We start from the raw sequence: 17,494 nt of genomic DNA, 5'->3' as shown, positions 1-17,494 counted from the left end.
GATTTCTGGTGGAAACTGAGAATTTAGTTGCGTTTCTGTTGGTCGTTTACATGACAGTGGTGCATGTTTTCTCTGAAAATGAAACAATTTGAGAATGGCTTCCGGTTATTTGCTGAAAGTTTTGCTCTCTATTGGTCACACTTGCGGTCTGAATGATCTGCAGATGTGTCTCCAGGCCATAGAAAAGGCAGTTTCCTTATAGCTTCATAATACCTTTTGACATCTGTGCTTCATTTTCATTTTTTAAGTAGTTCACTGATACAAAAAAAACAGTAACAACTTCCACATTGAAGAGTACAGAGGTTTTAGTAATCTGTTTGCACTTGATATGATATGTTCACCTATGGGAAAGAGATCAATTTTTTTTATTTATTTGCAAGCAAAAGTTTAGTGTGGACTAATGTAGCTTGATTGTTTTTATTTTATGTTCTGGCATCTATTGTGATAATATAATATATGCTGCCTTTTAAATTCTAAGGAAATTGCTTTTTCCAAAAACAGTGTGTGGACCACAACTGCTACTCTAAGTAGTTAGCTAAAGACCACCTTGGCTCCACTGTCTGCAGCAGACAGATGAACCCCTCGTGTTCCACCACACTGTAAGGCTGTAAGTCTTTGGTGCTGAAGCAAGCGATAGACCTGTTTTTTTTGGGAGTTTTTTTGCCAGCTCATATTTGACAAAGTTTGGTGAAACACTGCTGTGTGCGTTGGTCTACTGTTGGTGGCTGACTCTGCTCCGTATCCTCTTACTCTGGGTGATACCTGGTATTGTGAGATTGCTCATTTGTGGTGTATCTGAAGTGCTCAATCTTCATTTTGCAAACCTTGCAAACCATGAAGTTTTGTTAAGACATCTTCCCGGGCATTTGGGTTGAAACCAAAATGATTACAAATTTTTGGCTTCAATGAAGACGGGCAGGTTGAATCTCTCTGTCCTCCATTTTTGTACTTTCCTCTTTGTTTTGGTGCTTTCCACGCATGTACAGGTCCTTCTCAAAATATTAGCATATTGTGATAAAGTTCATTATTTTCCATAATGTCATGATGAAAATTTAACATTCATATATTTTAGATTCATTGCACACTAACTGAAATATTTCAGGTCTTTTATTGTCTTAATACAGATGATTTTGGCATACAGCTCATGAAAACCCAAAATTCCTATCTCACAAAATTAGCATATTTCATTCGACCAATAAAAGAAAAGTGTTTTTAATACAAAAAATGTCAACTTTCAAATAATCATGTACAGTTATGCACTCAATACTTGGTCGGGAATCCTTTTGCAGAAATGACTGCTTCAATGCGGCGTGGCATGGAGGCAATCAGCCTGTGGCACTGCTGAGGTCTTATGGAGGCCCAGGATGCTTCGATAGCGGCCTTTAGCTCATCCAGAGTGTTGGGTCTTGAGTCTCTCAACGTTCTCTTCACAATATCCCACAGATTCTCTATGGGGTTTAGGTCAGGAGAGTTGGCAGGCCAATTGAGCACAGTGGACCAACACCAGCAGCTGACACGGCACCCCGGACCATCACTGACTGTGGGTACTTGACACTGGACTTCTGGCATTGTGGCATTTCCTTCTCCCCAGTCTTCCTCCAGACTCTGGCACCTTGATTTCCGAATGACATGCAGAATTTGCTTTCATCCGAAAAAAGTACTTTGGACCACTGAGCAACAGTCCAGTGCTGCTTCTCTGTAGACCAGGTCAGGCGCTTCTGCCGCTGTTTCTGGTTCAAAAGTGGCTTGACCTGGGGAATGAGGCACCTGTAGCCCATTTCCTGCAAACGCCTGTGCACGGTGGCTCTGGATGTTTCTACTCCAGACTCAGTCCACTGCTTCTGCAAGTCCCTCAAGGTCTGGAATTGGCCCTTCTCCACAATCTTCCTCAGGGTCCGGTCACCTCTTCTCATTGTGCAGGGTTTTCTGCCACACTTTTTCCTTCCCACAGACTTCCCACTGAGGTGCCTTGATACAGCACTCTGGGAACAGCCTATTCGTTCAGAAATGTCTTTCTGTGTCTTACCCTCTTGCTTGAGGGTGTCAATAGTGGCCTTCTGGACAGCAGTCAGGTCGGCAGTCTTACCCATGATTGGGGTTTTGAGTGATGAACCAGGCTGGGAGTTTTAAAGGCCTCAGGAATCTTTTGCAGGTGTTTAGAGTTAACTCGTTGATTCAGATGATTAGGTTCATAGCTCGTTTAGAGACCCTTTTAATGATATGCTAATTTTGTGAGATAGGAATTTTGGGTTTTCATGAGCTGTATGCCAAAATCATCCGTATTAAGACAATAAAAGACCTGAAATATTTCAGTTAGTGTGCAATGAATCTAAAATATATGAATGTTAAATTGTCATCATGACATTATGGAAAATAATTAACTTTATCACAATATGCTAATATTTTGAGAAGGACCTGTATACGTTCCAGAACCGACTGTGTGGTTTCATCAGGACGTCCCGCGTAATTACAAAATGGAGGCCAACAGCCAGCGGATTTTTAAAATTTTTTAAAATCGGTTTTAGGATATTTTATATCGATTTTGAATCGTAGTAAATGGGAATCGCGATTGTTATGTAAATCGATTTGTTGTTTTTTTTTGGCACACCCATACAACTTTCCTACCTGTTACTGTGCATTGCTGGTCAACTGGCTAAAAGAAGGGTCCTACACTTACACAAATTCAGTTGTACGACATTATTTAGTTGTTATGAACGCTGATGGCCATAGTCTTTTTTTTTTATTATAGAAAAAAGATACTATTATTCGAGATTAGGTTGGTATGCCTGTCTGAATTATATCAAGTAACTAATGTAACCTTCTTTCATATAAATATATTTTTATAGGTGAGTTTACATATTAACTAATTAAAGTTGTTTTTTTCTGTATATTTCAGTGTTTGGCTCGTAAAAATAGAATTTATGGCGGGTAACAGTTGGATTACTGTGATCTTTAAGATTATATTAAAGATAATAAATCCTGCAAGGTTCAAAGCATCCACTTGCCCCTACCTCTGTCTCATACTGGGAGATAAAGGTATGGTTTTGTATTTGTAAAAATCAACACTGAATGTTTTTGTTTGTAACATCCAAAATTGAGGACTTAGTCCAACAGGATCCTTTGTTTGTAATGTCGAACAAGGTTGAAAAAAAATAGGCAGAGTCCAACATGTGAAAGTACATTCTGGTGTTTCAATATATGTAAGAGAAATGTGTGGCTGTAAAACGAAGGACCAGTCACACAACATTTCCTGCTTCAAAGTACAGTCAGCTCTCAGTATGTCACAACCAAACAGAACATCATAACGAGATGTTGTGTTCATGGGGCGGCTTCGGACGCTGTGATGAAATGTGACTCTGAGGATCCTCTGTTGCTCCCTCTCAACATCCCACAAGCTTCTCAAGGGTTGTTAGTTTAATGCTGCCTTCACATGGGTCATTTTCACTAGGTAAACATATAGGAATACCACATGAGTATGTTGAATTTATCTTGCATTTTTATTAAGATATTTTAGTCAAAATGTTGTATGTAAAGCCTAAATGCCACATTTATCATGCTATATAGCCTGTCATGTGTACTGGACAAGAAGAGAGAAAAATAAATAAAGTAATTTTAGTATTTTGCTAAAAGGAAATGGCTAGAGTTGTTAATGGGTGCATGTTGAAAGATGTGTATGTATAAAACATTGAGTTTAATCTACTTTACTGGTAAGAACATTTCTTTGATGCTTTGTTTTCCCACCCTGGCCCTGCATGTGTCAGATATGTGCCTCCTCCAGTATTTACAATCCAATTTGTCACATTGCAACCACAAACGTTAATGCACTTTTCTGGGTTATTATGTAGTAAATTAACACAAAGTTGCGCTAAGACTGTTTTTACATAAAAAAATTTGAAAAGGGTGCTCCTTCAGCTTTTGTTTCTCTGATACCCCTAAATAAAATTAAGAGGAAAACCCAGGAGATATTTGTAGACAGTACAACTACTCTGCAGAAGCACCCATCATTTTACCTCAGGTGTGCGAAAAGCAGAGAAACCCCCAAAGCATGCAGAGCAGTGTGTTGTGAGGATCTGGGTTCAGAAATGCTGAAAATCAAGTAAGTCAAGCAGTTAAACAAAGTGCTCAGCTGCTTCAAAAAACACTTTTTGTGTTTTGGTGCACAAACATTATGGCCTTCGAGGTCCAAACTCCCTTTCATGCATTTGTTTTTTGATGCCATATCTGGCCTGAAACATGCTGAGCTGTGCTTCACACAGAGTGGCACAGAGCCTGTCAGTCTTTCCAGGTTGACAAGGTTTTTTACTTTGGAGCAGCAATCTGTGACGACCCAGACAGGTAGAATTAACCACTCAAAATCCTAAATGTCTGTGGGCTGATCTTCCTGAAACTCTGGAGCTTAAGGTTGTTTTTTTATTACTCTCTTACTCACTGGCTACTCAAAGGTCAACAGGGAAGAAGTTATTTTTCAAGTATCTAAAACTGTCCCAACTGCGGCTTTTCTGAACCCACAACCTCATTGCTTCTTCTTGCTCTTCCTCCTGCTCCTCCTCATCAGTAGATGTAATGCCGGGGCTCATTGCTGAATGTCAGAACAATAAATTATCTATTCAAGCTGTGGCCTGAAAAACACATTCACTACTTTCTTTGGTCCTCCAGCGACCAGCTTTTTCTTTCTGCCCCCTGCTACCAGGTCAAGCTGGTAGCAGTTGCCCTCACACTCTTCAATGTGATAGCTGTTAATGAGTAAAGACTAAAATGTGACTTTGTTTGGGATCATTGTGGTTCTTTAAAGCTTTTAAAAGGAAACTGTATTTTTCTGCAGTTCATTCATGCTATGAGCGCGAACAAGACTTTAATGTTCAGTTTTATCCATTTAAGCCTTCCATTTTTGCCTGTCGTGAAGCATGTCAGACTTGGAAAAGTTTGCAGCGCTTAGACAATCTGTATCAGGACCTAAATCTTTCGAGGAATACAAAAAGAAACAGCTTTTTTATTAATGCTAGCCACGTTGACTGTGCTAATGCCTTACATTACAGCCTAAAAACAAGACAGGAAGGCTAGAAAAAACATACTAAATGCTGTTCTTTTACCTTCTTGTAGTATAGTTCTAGTACTGGTGGGTAAAAGCTGTACAAAAAACAGAGATCAGTAATCGACCACAAAACTCCATTGACGTTTTCTTTTTTGCTTTTGTCGTAATATTGGTTACCAGTGGATTTTAGCCCAGATTCCTGCAAATGGAAGCAGGCCTTTAAGTTTTATTTTAAATTACCATTGGTCTTCATTTTGAATAAAAATAAGAATATGAAACTTCCACGGTCTTTTATAGATGGACTTTTTAAAGTCTGCCTATAAATTGCCCAACAAATCTATCTTATGACCTTGTTTTTTGTCATTAGCCCGTTGTATAAAAAGTTACCCAATAACCCAAACTGTTGGAAAACGTAAAGTAACAAGTTAATTGTGATTGCATTGTTATTATTTGGCATTAGTTTGCTTTAAATATCAGATTACTGACTGTACTCTGTCAATGTGTAGATGACTGTAGTTCAGCCTTCTCTTTCAGGATCTCTTTAGCTAGGTTTGTGCGACTGCTGGGTTTTCTGAGCAGCATTTGGACTCCCTGCCGTATTATGTAATCTCTGACGTTCCGCTTCCCTCTTGAAATGCAGCCTTTTTTTTCTTATTTTTTTTGGCAGACGAGTTTTGCTCGTTGGTGTTGGTTTCGGCCTGCGGTTACAACACTGGGGACAGCAGTTACTGAGCCTTCCTCGTTTTTTCTATGGTGTTCTGATGGGGTGGTTTCTGGGGTTTTTGTTTTGAATATGTTTTCGTACATGATTTCCCCTCAGTGTACTGTAATATAGGCAGCCAGTAAAAATCTCACAGTATCTCTATGCCTTCAGCCGTCTGCCTGACCTGACACCTTTCTGTTTCTGGCTGCTGCAACTGCTTTGATGGATGGATGATGTAACTACCCGTTCCTCTAGCTAACCAGCAGCTGAGTGTGTGTGCCTCTTTTTAAGACTGTGTGAGAGAGAGAGACTTTGGGAGAAAGAGGGGTGGGGAGGGGGTGTTGCTGAATGAAGCTCAGACTGGATGTTTGCACTGTAGGGTGAGCGGTTGCTAGGCAGTTGCAGTGTGTTTGTTTTATTTTTAGAGAGAATCACAGCTGGTCAATGTTACAGAATTGTCTTTCTCTCATAAACGCACGTGAACACTGCGCCACATTAAATTAAATGACGCTAGAAACATGGGGCAAAATCAAGCGACGAGCCTGAGATTACTTTTCTGGCATAATGGTGTGGCAGGAAGACGGAAGAAGTATGCATGGCCCATCCCTGCTTTCTCACGCTGGTCACGAAATCTAAACCGACCTGGCGTATTTATAGAGCATCTTTTTCTTGCACACCATGACGGTGCACACATGCGCAGAGACAAAACACACACAAACACCTTCCTTAGAAAGCAGCCGGAGTCACTCCCTGCATATAACGGCCTTTTTTGGGCACTTGCTTGTCATGGCGCGTTCATGCTAATGTGGGAAGTGAAGCTCTGTGAAAAATCAGTGTCTCATCATGGCGGTTTCATTATTATAGCTTTTTTGTATGTTTCCTGGTCTTAGTATTTCCAAGCAAGCAATCTAAGAATTTTAACTTCTTCTATGAAGTACCCAAAACATAATTTCCTATTTGATTATTTTAAAAACCTAATCATGCATTAATTTTAAAATTGTATTGGATCATTTAGAGATGCTCCAGTCAGTTTGCCACAAATCGGAATCTGTAAATTTTTTCTCGATTAACTTTTATTAGTTATAGGCAGGACAAAAATCAGATTTAATTATTTTTTTTCTTTGAAACGTCCAGGTAACTATGGTGCTTGTGGAGAGTCCTATCAGGTCCGCAGGTTCTTGAGTGAACCCCAAAAAGCTTTGCATTCAGACTTTTAAAGTAACGCAGAATGCAGGTTCCCAGAACACCACCGAATGTGCTCTAGGACGGATTCTAGTGCCAACTTGTTACAGGTCCTTGTAAACCTCACCAAATAACAAAATTAAAGATTCACAGAGCAACTGGCTGATGAACAGAATCTGACGATTTTCAATGCGATAAATTATGACCTTTAACTGGTTCGTCATCATTGCTAATTCTATATGCAGCCATTTAATATCAAGGTAGTTGCCCTGAGTACATTCACCACTTCTTCTACTTTGAACCCCTAACAGACCTGCAGCTGGCCCAACAACTTGACCAGCAGGCTTTTTTATTGGCCTCAGGCCATCGGGTCATTGGTTATTTTGATCCCTCTAAATTCCCCAGTAAATTCCACTTCAAAGGGTTTTGAAAACCTCTTTGCCTTGTGTTTTACTCGTACTCGTGGTTTTATATTATAAATGGCTCAATCTGATCTCAGGCTGGTTTCAGATAAAGGTGTTTTTCGTGGTTCTGTGTACACCTCTGTCTGTTTTAAGACAGCCTCAACAGCATTGTTCATTAAAGTGTCTGTACAGACTGAGGCAATTTCCAAATTCATGGAGGGTAAAAAATGTACTGCAGCTTCTTTAATAGCGGAAGAAGTTTTGAATCAAACAGATAAAAAGGGAATTAGAAGGTTATCCTCATTCATGCATGGAAGCATAATGGCCTCAACCTTTTATCAGGATTTTATTGTGCTCAAAAGAAGTAAATCAGATTGGAGGCTTTTGGTTGATGAACTGACAGACTTGTCATTATTTCTGGATAGATTGGTGCATGTCGAGCCACTCCCTAGTGTGGGGGTCATTGTCCCGAGTGCTCCAATGACCACGGGCAATACTGTTGCCAGCTTCTGCCATGCCCTTTCTAGTTCTTCTCCGAGCCCTTTGTATTTCTCCAGCTTCTCGTGTTCCTGTTTCCTGACGTTCGGGATGGCCACATTAATCACAACGGCTGTCCTCTGCTGCTTATCAATGATCACAATGTCCGGCTGCTTGGCCATTACCTTTTTGATCGTTTGTATCTAGAAGTTCCACAGGATCTTTGCTCTGTTATTTTTCACCACCTTGGGAGGTGATTCCCACTTTGATTTCCGGAGTTTCAGTCCAACTTCCGCACAGATGTTTCTGTACACTATACCAGCTACTTGGTCATGGCGTTCCATGTATTCCTTTCCTGCCAGTATCTTAAACCCTGCTGTGAGTCGCTGGGTTGTGTCTGGGGCCTCGTTGCACAGCCTGTAACTGGGATCTTCCCTGGTGTGGTAGATCTGGGTCTTTGTTTCTCTGGTGCTCAAGGCCCATTCCTGCGCTGCCATGATCAGTTCTTCTTTGCTGTCCTTCAGAAATGCCCTCTCTAGCCATTGGTCGGATCTGGTCATTTTAGCCACTTCAGCTATCAGTGGTACATCCCATGGAGGGGGGTTTCTTCCTATGATGGTTCCTCCACCTCCTTCTTTTCTAGTTTACATTTTTGTGTAAATCCATTTAACTGTCGTCTTTTTACTCGAGTAGACTCGGGGTGCAGTTTCAGTATGGCAGTAATATAGAAAGATGCTTTGGTTACTGTTTGGTTACTGCAGAGCTATTTGAAATGCTGTACTGTTTAAAAATAAGGAAAGTATGGGCTTTAGGTTAAGAATCAGTATTGGAAAAAATGTGCATTGAGTCAGCCTTGGTTTTCTGTGCTCAGTTGTCCTGCATGAAGTTGGACCTTGAATAACGTTTTTCATACTGCAGTGTTCTTAAGCAAAGGTTTGAATCCACAGATTAAAAACAAATGCACCTTCCTTCAGATTGTTTGTAGAGCAAATTTTTTGTACCCTTATTAATCTTCAGATGCTTAAATGTGTTATTCAGTCTGAACTTGTTAGATTTAGCTTTACTTCCTGTTCATGCAGAGGCAATGACCTAAAACTACCAGAAGTCTGACAGGATTTAAATAGAGATTTTTCTAAAGTCTGAGGTGCTCTCTTTGTTTAATGAAGCCTTGAAGCAACAGGGTTATCAAAGTAGTGAATCCTCATTTCCTCAGTTTGGTCTGAATGCCTCCTAAACACATACACCACAAGACTTTGTTTTCATGCTGGCCTCAAACACTCACCAGGTTTATAAAGGTCTATTAAAGTGCACCAGTTCACTACAGGCACTCATTTTATGTTGTTAACTTAAAAAATGATCACAAAACTCATTAGCGGTTAATTAACAGTGCAATATGGTAATTGTTTGTTCATGTTTTTGTACACTACTGTGCAAAAGTCTTGAGCCACTCTTTACCCCTCTAAAACCCCTCATGTAGTCTCAGGTAAAGGCTCAAAAAGTATGTTGAAAGTCCTTTTTTTTTTTTCCTCATCGAGATGATGATATAAAACACATACCTGACAGTATAACACACAACGGAAACATTTCCAGTCATGAATCTGCTTTCCCCCCCGAGTCCAGAAATCCACCCTGTAAAAGCAGAAGTGCAATCATTTTGACAGAAAACAGGACACAAGGTTGTCAGGATCCAAAATGAACTTTGGTATGTTCTTCAATAAGCTGGGAAAGCCACTTCTAAACAATATTTTAATTAATGCAGAAATAATTTCCTTACCAGGCATACTTTAAAGGGCAAAAATGCCTGAAGTATGCATCATTTTAAGCATTTTGTAAGTTTAAAGGTTTAGTGCAGAAAGATTTCTACATGTTTATGTGACATCATTTATTAATGTGAAGGCAGCAGTATGGGGGATATGAATGATCCACAAAAATCAGTAAAGCACAGATCTACTTGATGATGTTGTCCACTTTTATTCAAAAATTTCAGCTGTATAAAGAAAACTTGCATCGTACCCTGACATAGATCTGCTGCATTTAGAGGATAGCTATATTCCTTATGGTTGTATTTTGTTCTTTAAATTTTGAATACTATTGCTATTTTAACTCGTAATTATAGTTAGGCCAATCATTGTGTAGTAAAATCTATACAGAAATATGTATTGTTGTTGGCGGTATCGACCATCTTGCTGTCCTTTCAAAACAAAAACAACGAGTGTTCAGAGGATTTTCACTTCTTGTCTTTATGCTTTTTATAGAGTAAAACTAGGAGTCTAACAAGCTGGCTTTAGGTGGTTAGCTGGACTGTTGGATGGGCTGGCTAGCCTGCACTCTGCTGCTGAACAGTCACCTAGCATGTCAGCTGAAAATACTTTAAAGAAAAAAGCCTTAACAACAAGAGATGATGCTCATTTTGTTTCCATGGGTATGACTTTTAAACAGCCCACTTTTTGTTCTTAGACAAGAAGTGACTGCAGTGTAAGAAAAGGATGAGCACATAGCAACACTGCTATAAACAGCCGAATGATCTCTATTCACTCCAGAGCTTTCTCTGGCATTAAATGGACTTTAAAACACAGGAAAAACAGGATGGAACATTTGAGAGGTTTTGAATTTAGAACATTTAAAATCGTGGTATACCTCGATTGTGGTAAACAGGCCATGCCTAATTCTATGCTCTAACTTTGTATATGTTGGGAAATCATTAAGTGATTAAATGTATCTTAGAATAGAAATATTTCCAATCACAACTGAACACAATTATGCAAAGTAAAACCTAGATGGCTTGTAGTTGAAGTGATTAGCCCATATTCTTCCTATTTAACCACCAATAAATGACTAATAGGTAAATATTCCAATCATGGTCCCATAGGAAATCCAGGCCAAAAGTTTGCTTGTGTTTCCTGGTTTTGGGACCAAGCATCTTTAGTGTGAATTTTGACTTATTTACTGTATTAGGAATTAGGTATTCATTGTGTGTAGACAGGACTGATTCATCTCTTATGAAAACAAACCATATGCACATGCAGTATGAAAGGTTGCGTGAGCTTACAGTGAAGTAGAAGTGATATTTTGGCTATATTATATGCTTAGCTACTGTTTGTCATTTCGTGAACTTTGCAGTTAGGAGTAAAATTTGGCTTTAAAATGCAATAAACTCTTATTGACAGAAGTACCTGAATTTCACCACTGAGGGACAATAAACTTATATTGTATTCTATTTGTTTTTGTTCTATCCACTAAACCATTCACTCTTTCTCTGTGCATGACTTCGATTTTAAGAAATAATTTCTTTGTTTTTGATTGTATAAACGTTTTGGTCACCTTTTTTCTGCTTTTTGTTTGATCTCCAGTTGTAGGCAGAGATGGGAGCGTTCCTGGACAAGCCGAAGACAGAGAAACACAGCGCCCACGGCCATGGAAATGGGCTACGCTACGGCCTGAGCTCCATGCAGGGCTGGCGGGTTGAAATGGAGGACGCCCACACGGCGGTGGTGGGCCTTCCCCATGGACTCACCGACTGGTCTTTCTTTGCTGTCTATGATGGTCACGCTGGGTCACGGGTCGCCAACTACTGTTCTGGGCACCTGCTTGAACACATCTTGTCAGGAGGAGGTGCTGAGTTTGGTTCGGGGCCGGGCTCTGTGGAGGGCGTGAAGGACGGAATCCGCTCGGGCTTTCTGAACATTGACGAGTACATGCGCAACTTCTCCGACCTGCGGCAGGGCCTGGACCGCAGTGGGTCGACAGCCGTGTGCGTGTTGCTTAGCCCCACTCACCTCTATTTCATTAACTGCGGCGACTCGCGGGCCGTGCTGTGTCGAGACGAAAAGGTGGGCTTCTCGACTCAGGACCACAAGCCCTGCAACCCCCGTGAAAAGGAGCGCATCCAGAATGCTGGTGGTTCAGTCATGATTCAGAGGGTAAATGGCTCCCTGGCTGTGTCGCGAGCTCTCGGGGACTACGACTACAAATGTGTGGATGGTAAGGGCCCCACAGAGCAGTTGGTGAGCCCAGAGCCTGAGGTCTGTGTGCTAGAGCGGGCGGCTGAAGGAGACGAGTTTGTGGTTCTGGCGTGTGATGGAATCTGGGATGTCATGTCCAATGAAGAGCTGTGTGAGTTTGTACGATCACGACTATTGGTTTGTGAAGATCTGGAAAAGATCTGTAACTCAGTGGTGGACACCTGTCTTCATAAGGTAAGCTGTATTTAACACTTCCATTAATCTTAGTATATGTTTATTTTGTATGCAGTGCTCTGTAAAGGTATTCATTCCATGTTGAACATTTTTTCACATCACAACCACACTACAATGTATTTTCTTGAGATTTTATGTGATAGACCAACACAAAGATGCAGAGAAAAGCTAGTAGAGACATACCCAAAGACTTGCGCTATTAACTGCAGCGAAAGGCAGATCTACATAGTGTTGACTGTGGTACAGATTTTCGAAAAACTGAAAACTATTCATCATTTTCCTTCCACTCCACTACACACTGCTCTCTGTTGGTCTTGCATATTAAATCCAATAAAATACATGAAAGTTTGGGGCTGCAATGTGAAAAAGATCAAAAGGAATATATAATTTTCCAAGTCACAGTGTCTGAAAATGAAAATTTTTATTAAGAAAAAGGTTTTTACAAGTTTCCATATAAGCTTACCTCCTAAGGGATTGGAGTTATTGTTCAAAGATGGGAATGTAATACTTCGTTATATTCTTCTTGAAATCACCCGCATTAGTGCTTAAAATATCTATGTCCACTGGTACCTCCGGTCATAACTCTTATATCCCTGTGAAGCTATTCACCCGTCCACATCTTGGACTTTGGTTGTCCACATGTCTTTTGGTTTGTGTCCTGGGCCCTCAAAGAACCAGCAAGTGTACAGCAGACGAGTTATTTTTACCTTAGTGGATGGGTTATCTCAAGTAACAGCCACACAGGCATAAATCTGCTCTGCTGTTGCTACCTTTTGTCAGGTATGTGAAACTGGACACCTACAGACTGTGACCACACGGAGTCCTTCAGTGCGGCGAGAAGTTTACTCTTTATTGTTTTTTTAAAGCATCGGGCTCCATCTTCTGTCACTGTGTGCCTTAAAAAAGATGTCCAATTTCATTCAGCATCCAGAGACTGAACAGTTAGCTTGTTAGCAGCTAAAAACATGTAAATGTGTATTAGTTATCTTGATTTGCTTAATTGGTTTTTAAGAATTATAGATTTAGAACTTCTCTTTTTAAAACAATGGACATTTAAAGGGAAAAAATAAATAAATGGTCCACATCCAAACAAAATATCAAAATGTATATACTATTTCTTTGTAACGTTGTTAAGGGTATCCGATCTCTAGTTTTTGTAAAGTTTTGACATTTCGATTCTTGTTTATCTTCAAGAACTGTAATATAAAGACATAAGAGCAGCATTTAAAAGAAAATAATTTTTCTAGTCTCCTTTTCACAGAAAAATTAAATAAAAACTCCCTAGAAGATGGGAAACAAAAACATCCAAATAAGAATAAACAGGGATGGTAATAAATAGGGTTGCACAGATTAATCGGCCCTGATTTCCTTAACATCGGAAAGATTGGTGATTGGCAGATACTTACATGTGAAACCAATCTTATCCGCCAATCTTATCGATTTGTATAACCTATTGTGCAAGTTTAGTTTGGTTGCAACGCTCTAAACTTTTATATTTGAGAGCACTACCTCATCTGCAGTTAAAACAGGTTTGCATTGCTTTATGGGTATTGTTCAGTGTTTTTTAATAAAATAAGATTGGAACTTTAAGGTGTAGTTTGACCTTTTAACACCTGACAGTGTCAGTTACAAAAACAAATTGGTATCGGCCAAAATTGGAATCAGCTGGTCAGGCTTTTTAAAGATTGGTAAAAAGTGCTTTAATAGACCTTTATAAAAATTCCCACTTTTCTTTATTCTCTAAACTCATCTGCAAAAATGGGAATATTCATTTAGCCCCTTTGTTTTCTGTTGGATTCAAAGCTAGTACCCTTTATTGCTTAATTAAAACAAAGTTTGCACAAATAATGTTTATCTGTTAAGGTCCTAGGGAAATGTAAAGGTCAGACCTTAAAGAAAACCAGAAATCAGTCTTGAGCAGTAGGCGATGGATCGGCGCCTCTCTTGTTTGCTTGCTAAGGGTCGTGTTCCTCCTGCCATTGCAGTGTGTTACATTAGGTCAATGGATGTGATGTATAACCATCTGCAGCATGTTCACGTAGACAAATCTTGATTGTTTCGCTCAATATTAAAATAAACGTACCCAATCCTTAAAAAATATGATGCAACTGTGGTCATTCATAATGCTTATTACAGTAAATCATAGCGCTTGCAAACAGCTGAATAGCCAACTTTATTTTGCATGTAATTTTAGTTGTAGCACTCAAAACATGCCACAGCCTGGCACGGATTAAATATAGGCTTTTAGGGAGGGGTAGCCACTGCATGCCACTGTTAAGAAGAACGCTATGTTGGGTTTGTAAGGCAAGATAAAACAAGAGTAACATTGCAAAACAGCTCATTGAAAAGCATATCTTTCATGTTGCTTTTATAACCTGTGAAAAAATCCAAACCATAATTGCAAACTGGATTAACTGGTATCTTAAACTGAGTAGCGAGGAATCGTCGATAAATTTTTGTCTCATGTTAGCTGCCAAACATTCATGGGTTCTGGGTTATTTTCTTGAAGCTGAGATGTCTTCTCTCTGTCTGTACCTTGTTTCTACAGGGAAGCAGAGACAACATGAGCGTGGTGTTGGTGTGTTTGCCCGGAGCTCCCAAGATCTCAGAAGAGGCAATGAAAAAAGAAGAGGAATTGGATAAATATCTAGAAACGCGTGTCGAGGGTCAGCATTTTGAACAGGCTCAAACACACATCCGCAGATACACACATTATTATACATTACAAACCTGCTTGCTAATTGTTGCTGACACAACAGCAAGCACCCTTCCTGTTTTTTTGATTGAGTCTTCATAGAGAAATGTTGGGGGCAAAATCACTGTGCAACATGACCCCAGTAATATTGCCACAACACAAAGCCTTACCGTGTCCACTCTGTTTCTGTTGCTTGTAGAGCTTCTGGAAAACTATGGGGAGGAAGGAGTCCCTGACCTGGTGTCTGTCCTAAGGGTTATTGCCTCAGAAAACATCCCTAACCTTCCGCCTGGTGGAGGCCTGGCCAGCAAGTAAGTATAACTAAACTGCATCTTTTAGACACATGCAACATAGCAACAGAAGCAACCTTGACTGTCCTTGTTTTATGCTTTGGTTAGTTAGAAACTTGTCTTCTAATTGATGACATCCTAATGAATAAACAATACATTTTTTTGATGTTTTTTCAAAATACCAGTTAACAAATATCAATATACTTGTGCTAATATTCAACTATGAATATATCTTATAGACATTTATAGAAATAACCACTATGATACTTCTCCACAGCCCATTGATTTGCATGACACCCATTTTACTAGTTTAGTTTTCTGTTCGATGCTAACCAAAGAGGCAGCAAGCAATCAACAATTAGAGAAAAGTGTTTTTTTAAAGAAATCTATTAAATTAATTTGCACTTAATCAAAATTGGTACTTTTCAGCATTTGAAATGATTGATTTCTGATTGACATATCTGTAAATATGAACTATTTTGTGACAAACTTTACAGTTACAGAAAAACTTGATACACCTGCAGCCATAGAAGTGATTGACTGAGATTCATTGATTGGTGGTGTAATCCAGTGTAGTGTATATTACACACAAACGCATACACAAACCTTTCATGTTTTCCTAGGATTTTTTATGATAGTACAGTACTAGGTAGTGCAGAAACTTGAAGAGGTATAATGTAATTCCATGAGTATGGTGTTTGCGGGGTGTTTGTTGTCTTCCACACTAAATGTTTTAGAGTATCTTCTTTCAAATGTTTTAAATGGATTTTCCCACCTGAGCTTTGGATCTCTGCAACTCCTCTATGGCCCTCCTGGCTGTTTTTTTCTGATTCAATAATCTTCTTGCCCCACCTCCCTATTTTAGGTGGATGGTTAAAAAAACATTTTTTCCAAGACTGTGTATTCTTTATCGTCCACTTAACAATTTATTGTTCCACGTTTCTTTGACACATTTCACTGTTTTCAGAAGATGATTTACCTATAAAGTGAAGAGCAGATTTACAGATAAAACGGTGTTTCATATTCTAATCAGAACCAACTGACAGCCAGATAATCATCAGAACATGGGCCAAAAAAGATGCTGCAATGTCTTTATGCGTGCATTATCAACTAAGAGTTTTACTTCCATTAAACTCTGAATCAATACACATTAGTGACAAATGAACAGAGACTGCATTATGTTGGGAGATGTTCTTCCCAAGGACCAATGTGTGTGTACTTGTTTTCAGACGCAGTGTTATCGAGGCTGTGTATAACAAGCTGAACCCTCACAGAGAAGAAGAAGGGGTGAGTTTAATGTTCTCTAAATTACCTCCCAGCTCCACACCCTCCAAACATGATCTCATACACATACAAACAAAAGCAGTTATTTATGTCTGAGTATGTACTGTATGTTTGTGAGGTCATATGAATGAGGATGAATGAAATCAAATTACCTGTCTCGTTTTTATGTTGAACATTGAAACGAGACGTGCACCAAGTTATTTGTTAACCACTCGTCCCAGCAGTGAATGCATATCCTTTAAACTTCACATCTCAGAGAGTTTCATGTTTGTGATCCTGGTTTTGTAAAAGCAGCAGAGTTTAATCAGCTGACTAAATCTGGTAAAACACGATGCTTTTTTTATTTACAGTTAGCTATAAGCTGATCAGTGTCGTAAAGAACTCTAACTTTTCCTTTTTGTGTTTTTGATCCACAAACCCAAGCACAAAACATTCATAGTATTTTAAACTGAAACTGCTTCTATTAGGGGTGTAACGGTACTTGTATTCCAACCGAAAATAGAGGTACAGTCCTGTCGGTTCGGTGGCAACATGTACCCAACATAGACAGCCTTGTTTTATAGCCAAACACATGCAGAATGTTTATGTGGAGAAATGCAATGTTATGTAGGGCAACTTTAAAAAGTGACACCAAAACAAAACAGAGAAGACTCCCAGCTATCATCAGACTATTTGGAAACGTTCATTTTTTTCATGCAGCTACAGTGAAGTAAAACAAGGTGGACCAAACTAAAACTTTCAGTCTCTTTCAACAGTAAGAAGGTACAAGTAGTTCACTCTTCAACTAAATGAATTACTCACCTGAAACAACATCAAGCTGAATGTAAACCTCACCAGTACTAGAGAAAAATCAGCCAAAGTACAAATCCATCTGCCTGGAGCATTCAACCAGTCCAAAACGCTGCACAGCATATGAGATGCAACAACATGCTGGTACTGTCCTGACTGTCTCTCTGACTAGCTGGGATTTCCCAACTGCTGCGCTTCTATGGTGCATTCAAAGACATTCCCTATACTGGACTGTTTAAATATCAAAACAACTCCAAATTCATTTATACCTTTTTTTAATTCTCTGTCTGTACAGTCTTATTAAAAACAGCAACTTTAATATTTTTAAGTGGTTTTATTGTTGTATAGTTCATCCAATTAATAAAACAAAATGGTACCAAATCTCCAGTCAGTTTTATAGCGGGGGTGCACCGATTGCAGTTTTTTGGCCAATTACGATCTT

The 17,494-nt window shown here is 39.4% G+C and overlaps 1 protein-coding gene across 2 annotated transcripts in view; it reads left to right on the top strand.

Moving 5' to 3' along the window:
* ppm1bb (protein phosphatase, Mg2+/Mn2+ dependent, 1Bb) overlaps window positions 1-17,494 on the top strand; it is a 29,978-nt gene that overhangs the window by 5,515 nt on the left and 6,969 nt on the right. For both annotated transcript variants that reach the window (XM_047376988.1, XM_047376987.1), the window contains exons 2-5: window positions 11,149-11,994; window positions 14,543-14,660; window positions 14,889-15,000; window positions 16,209-16,266. In XM_047376988.1, coding sequence (XP_047232944.1) covers window positions 11,161-11,994; window positions 14,543-14,660; window positions 14,889-15,000; window positions 16,209-16,266 — 1,122 coding nt within the window. In that variant the 5' untranslated portion in view covers window positions 11,149-11,160. The remainder of the gene's footprint in view (window positions 1-11,148; window positions 11,995-14,542; window positions 14,661-14,888; window positions 15,001-16,208; window positions 16,267-17,494) is intronic.

This window comes from Girardinichthys multiradiatus, chromosome 10 (assembly GCF_021462225.1).
Source record: "Girardinichthys multiradiatus isolate DD_20200921_A chromosome 10, DD_fGirMul_XY1, whole genome shotgun sequence".
Taxonomy (NCBI): domain Eukaryota; kingdom Metazoa; phylum Chordata; class Actinopteri; order Cyprinodontiformes; family Goodeidae; genus Girardinichthys; species Girardinichthys multiradiatus.
The sequence above is the reverse complement of the archived record's forward strand: the minus strand, read 5'-3'. Positions and strand labels throughout refer to the sequence as shown.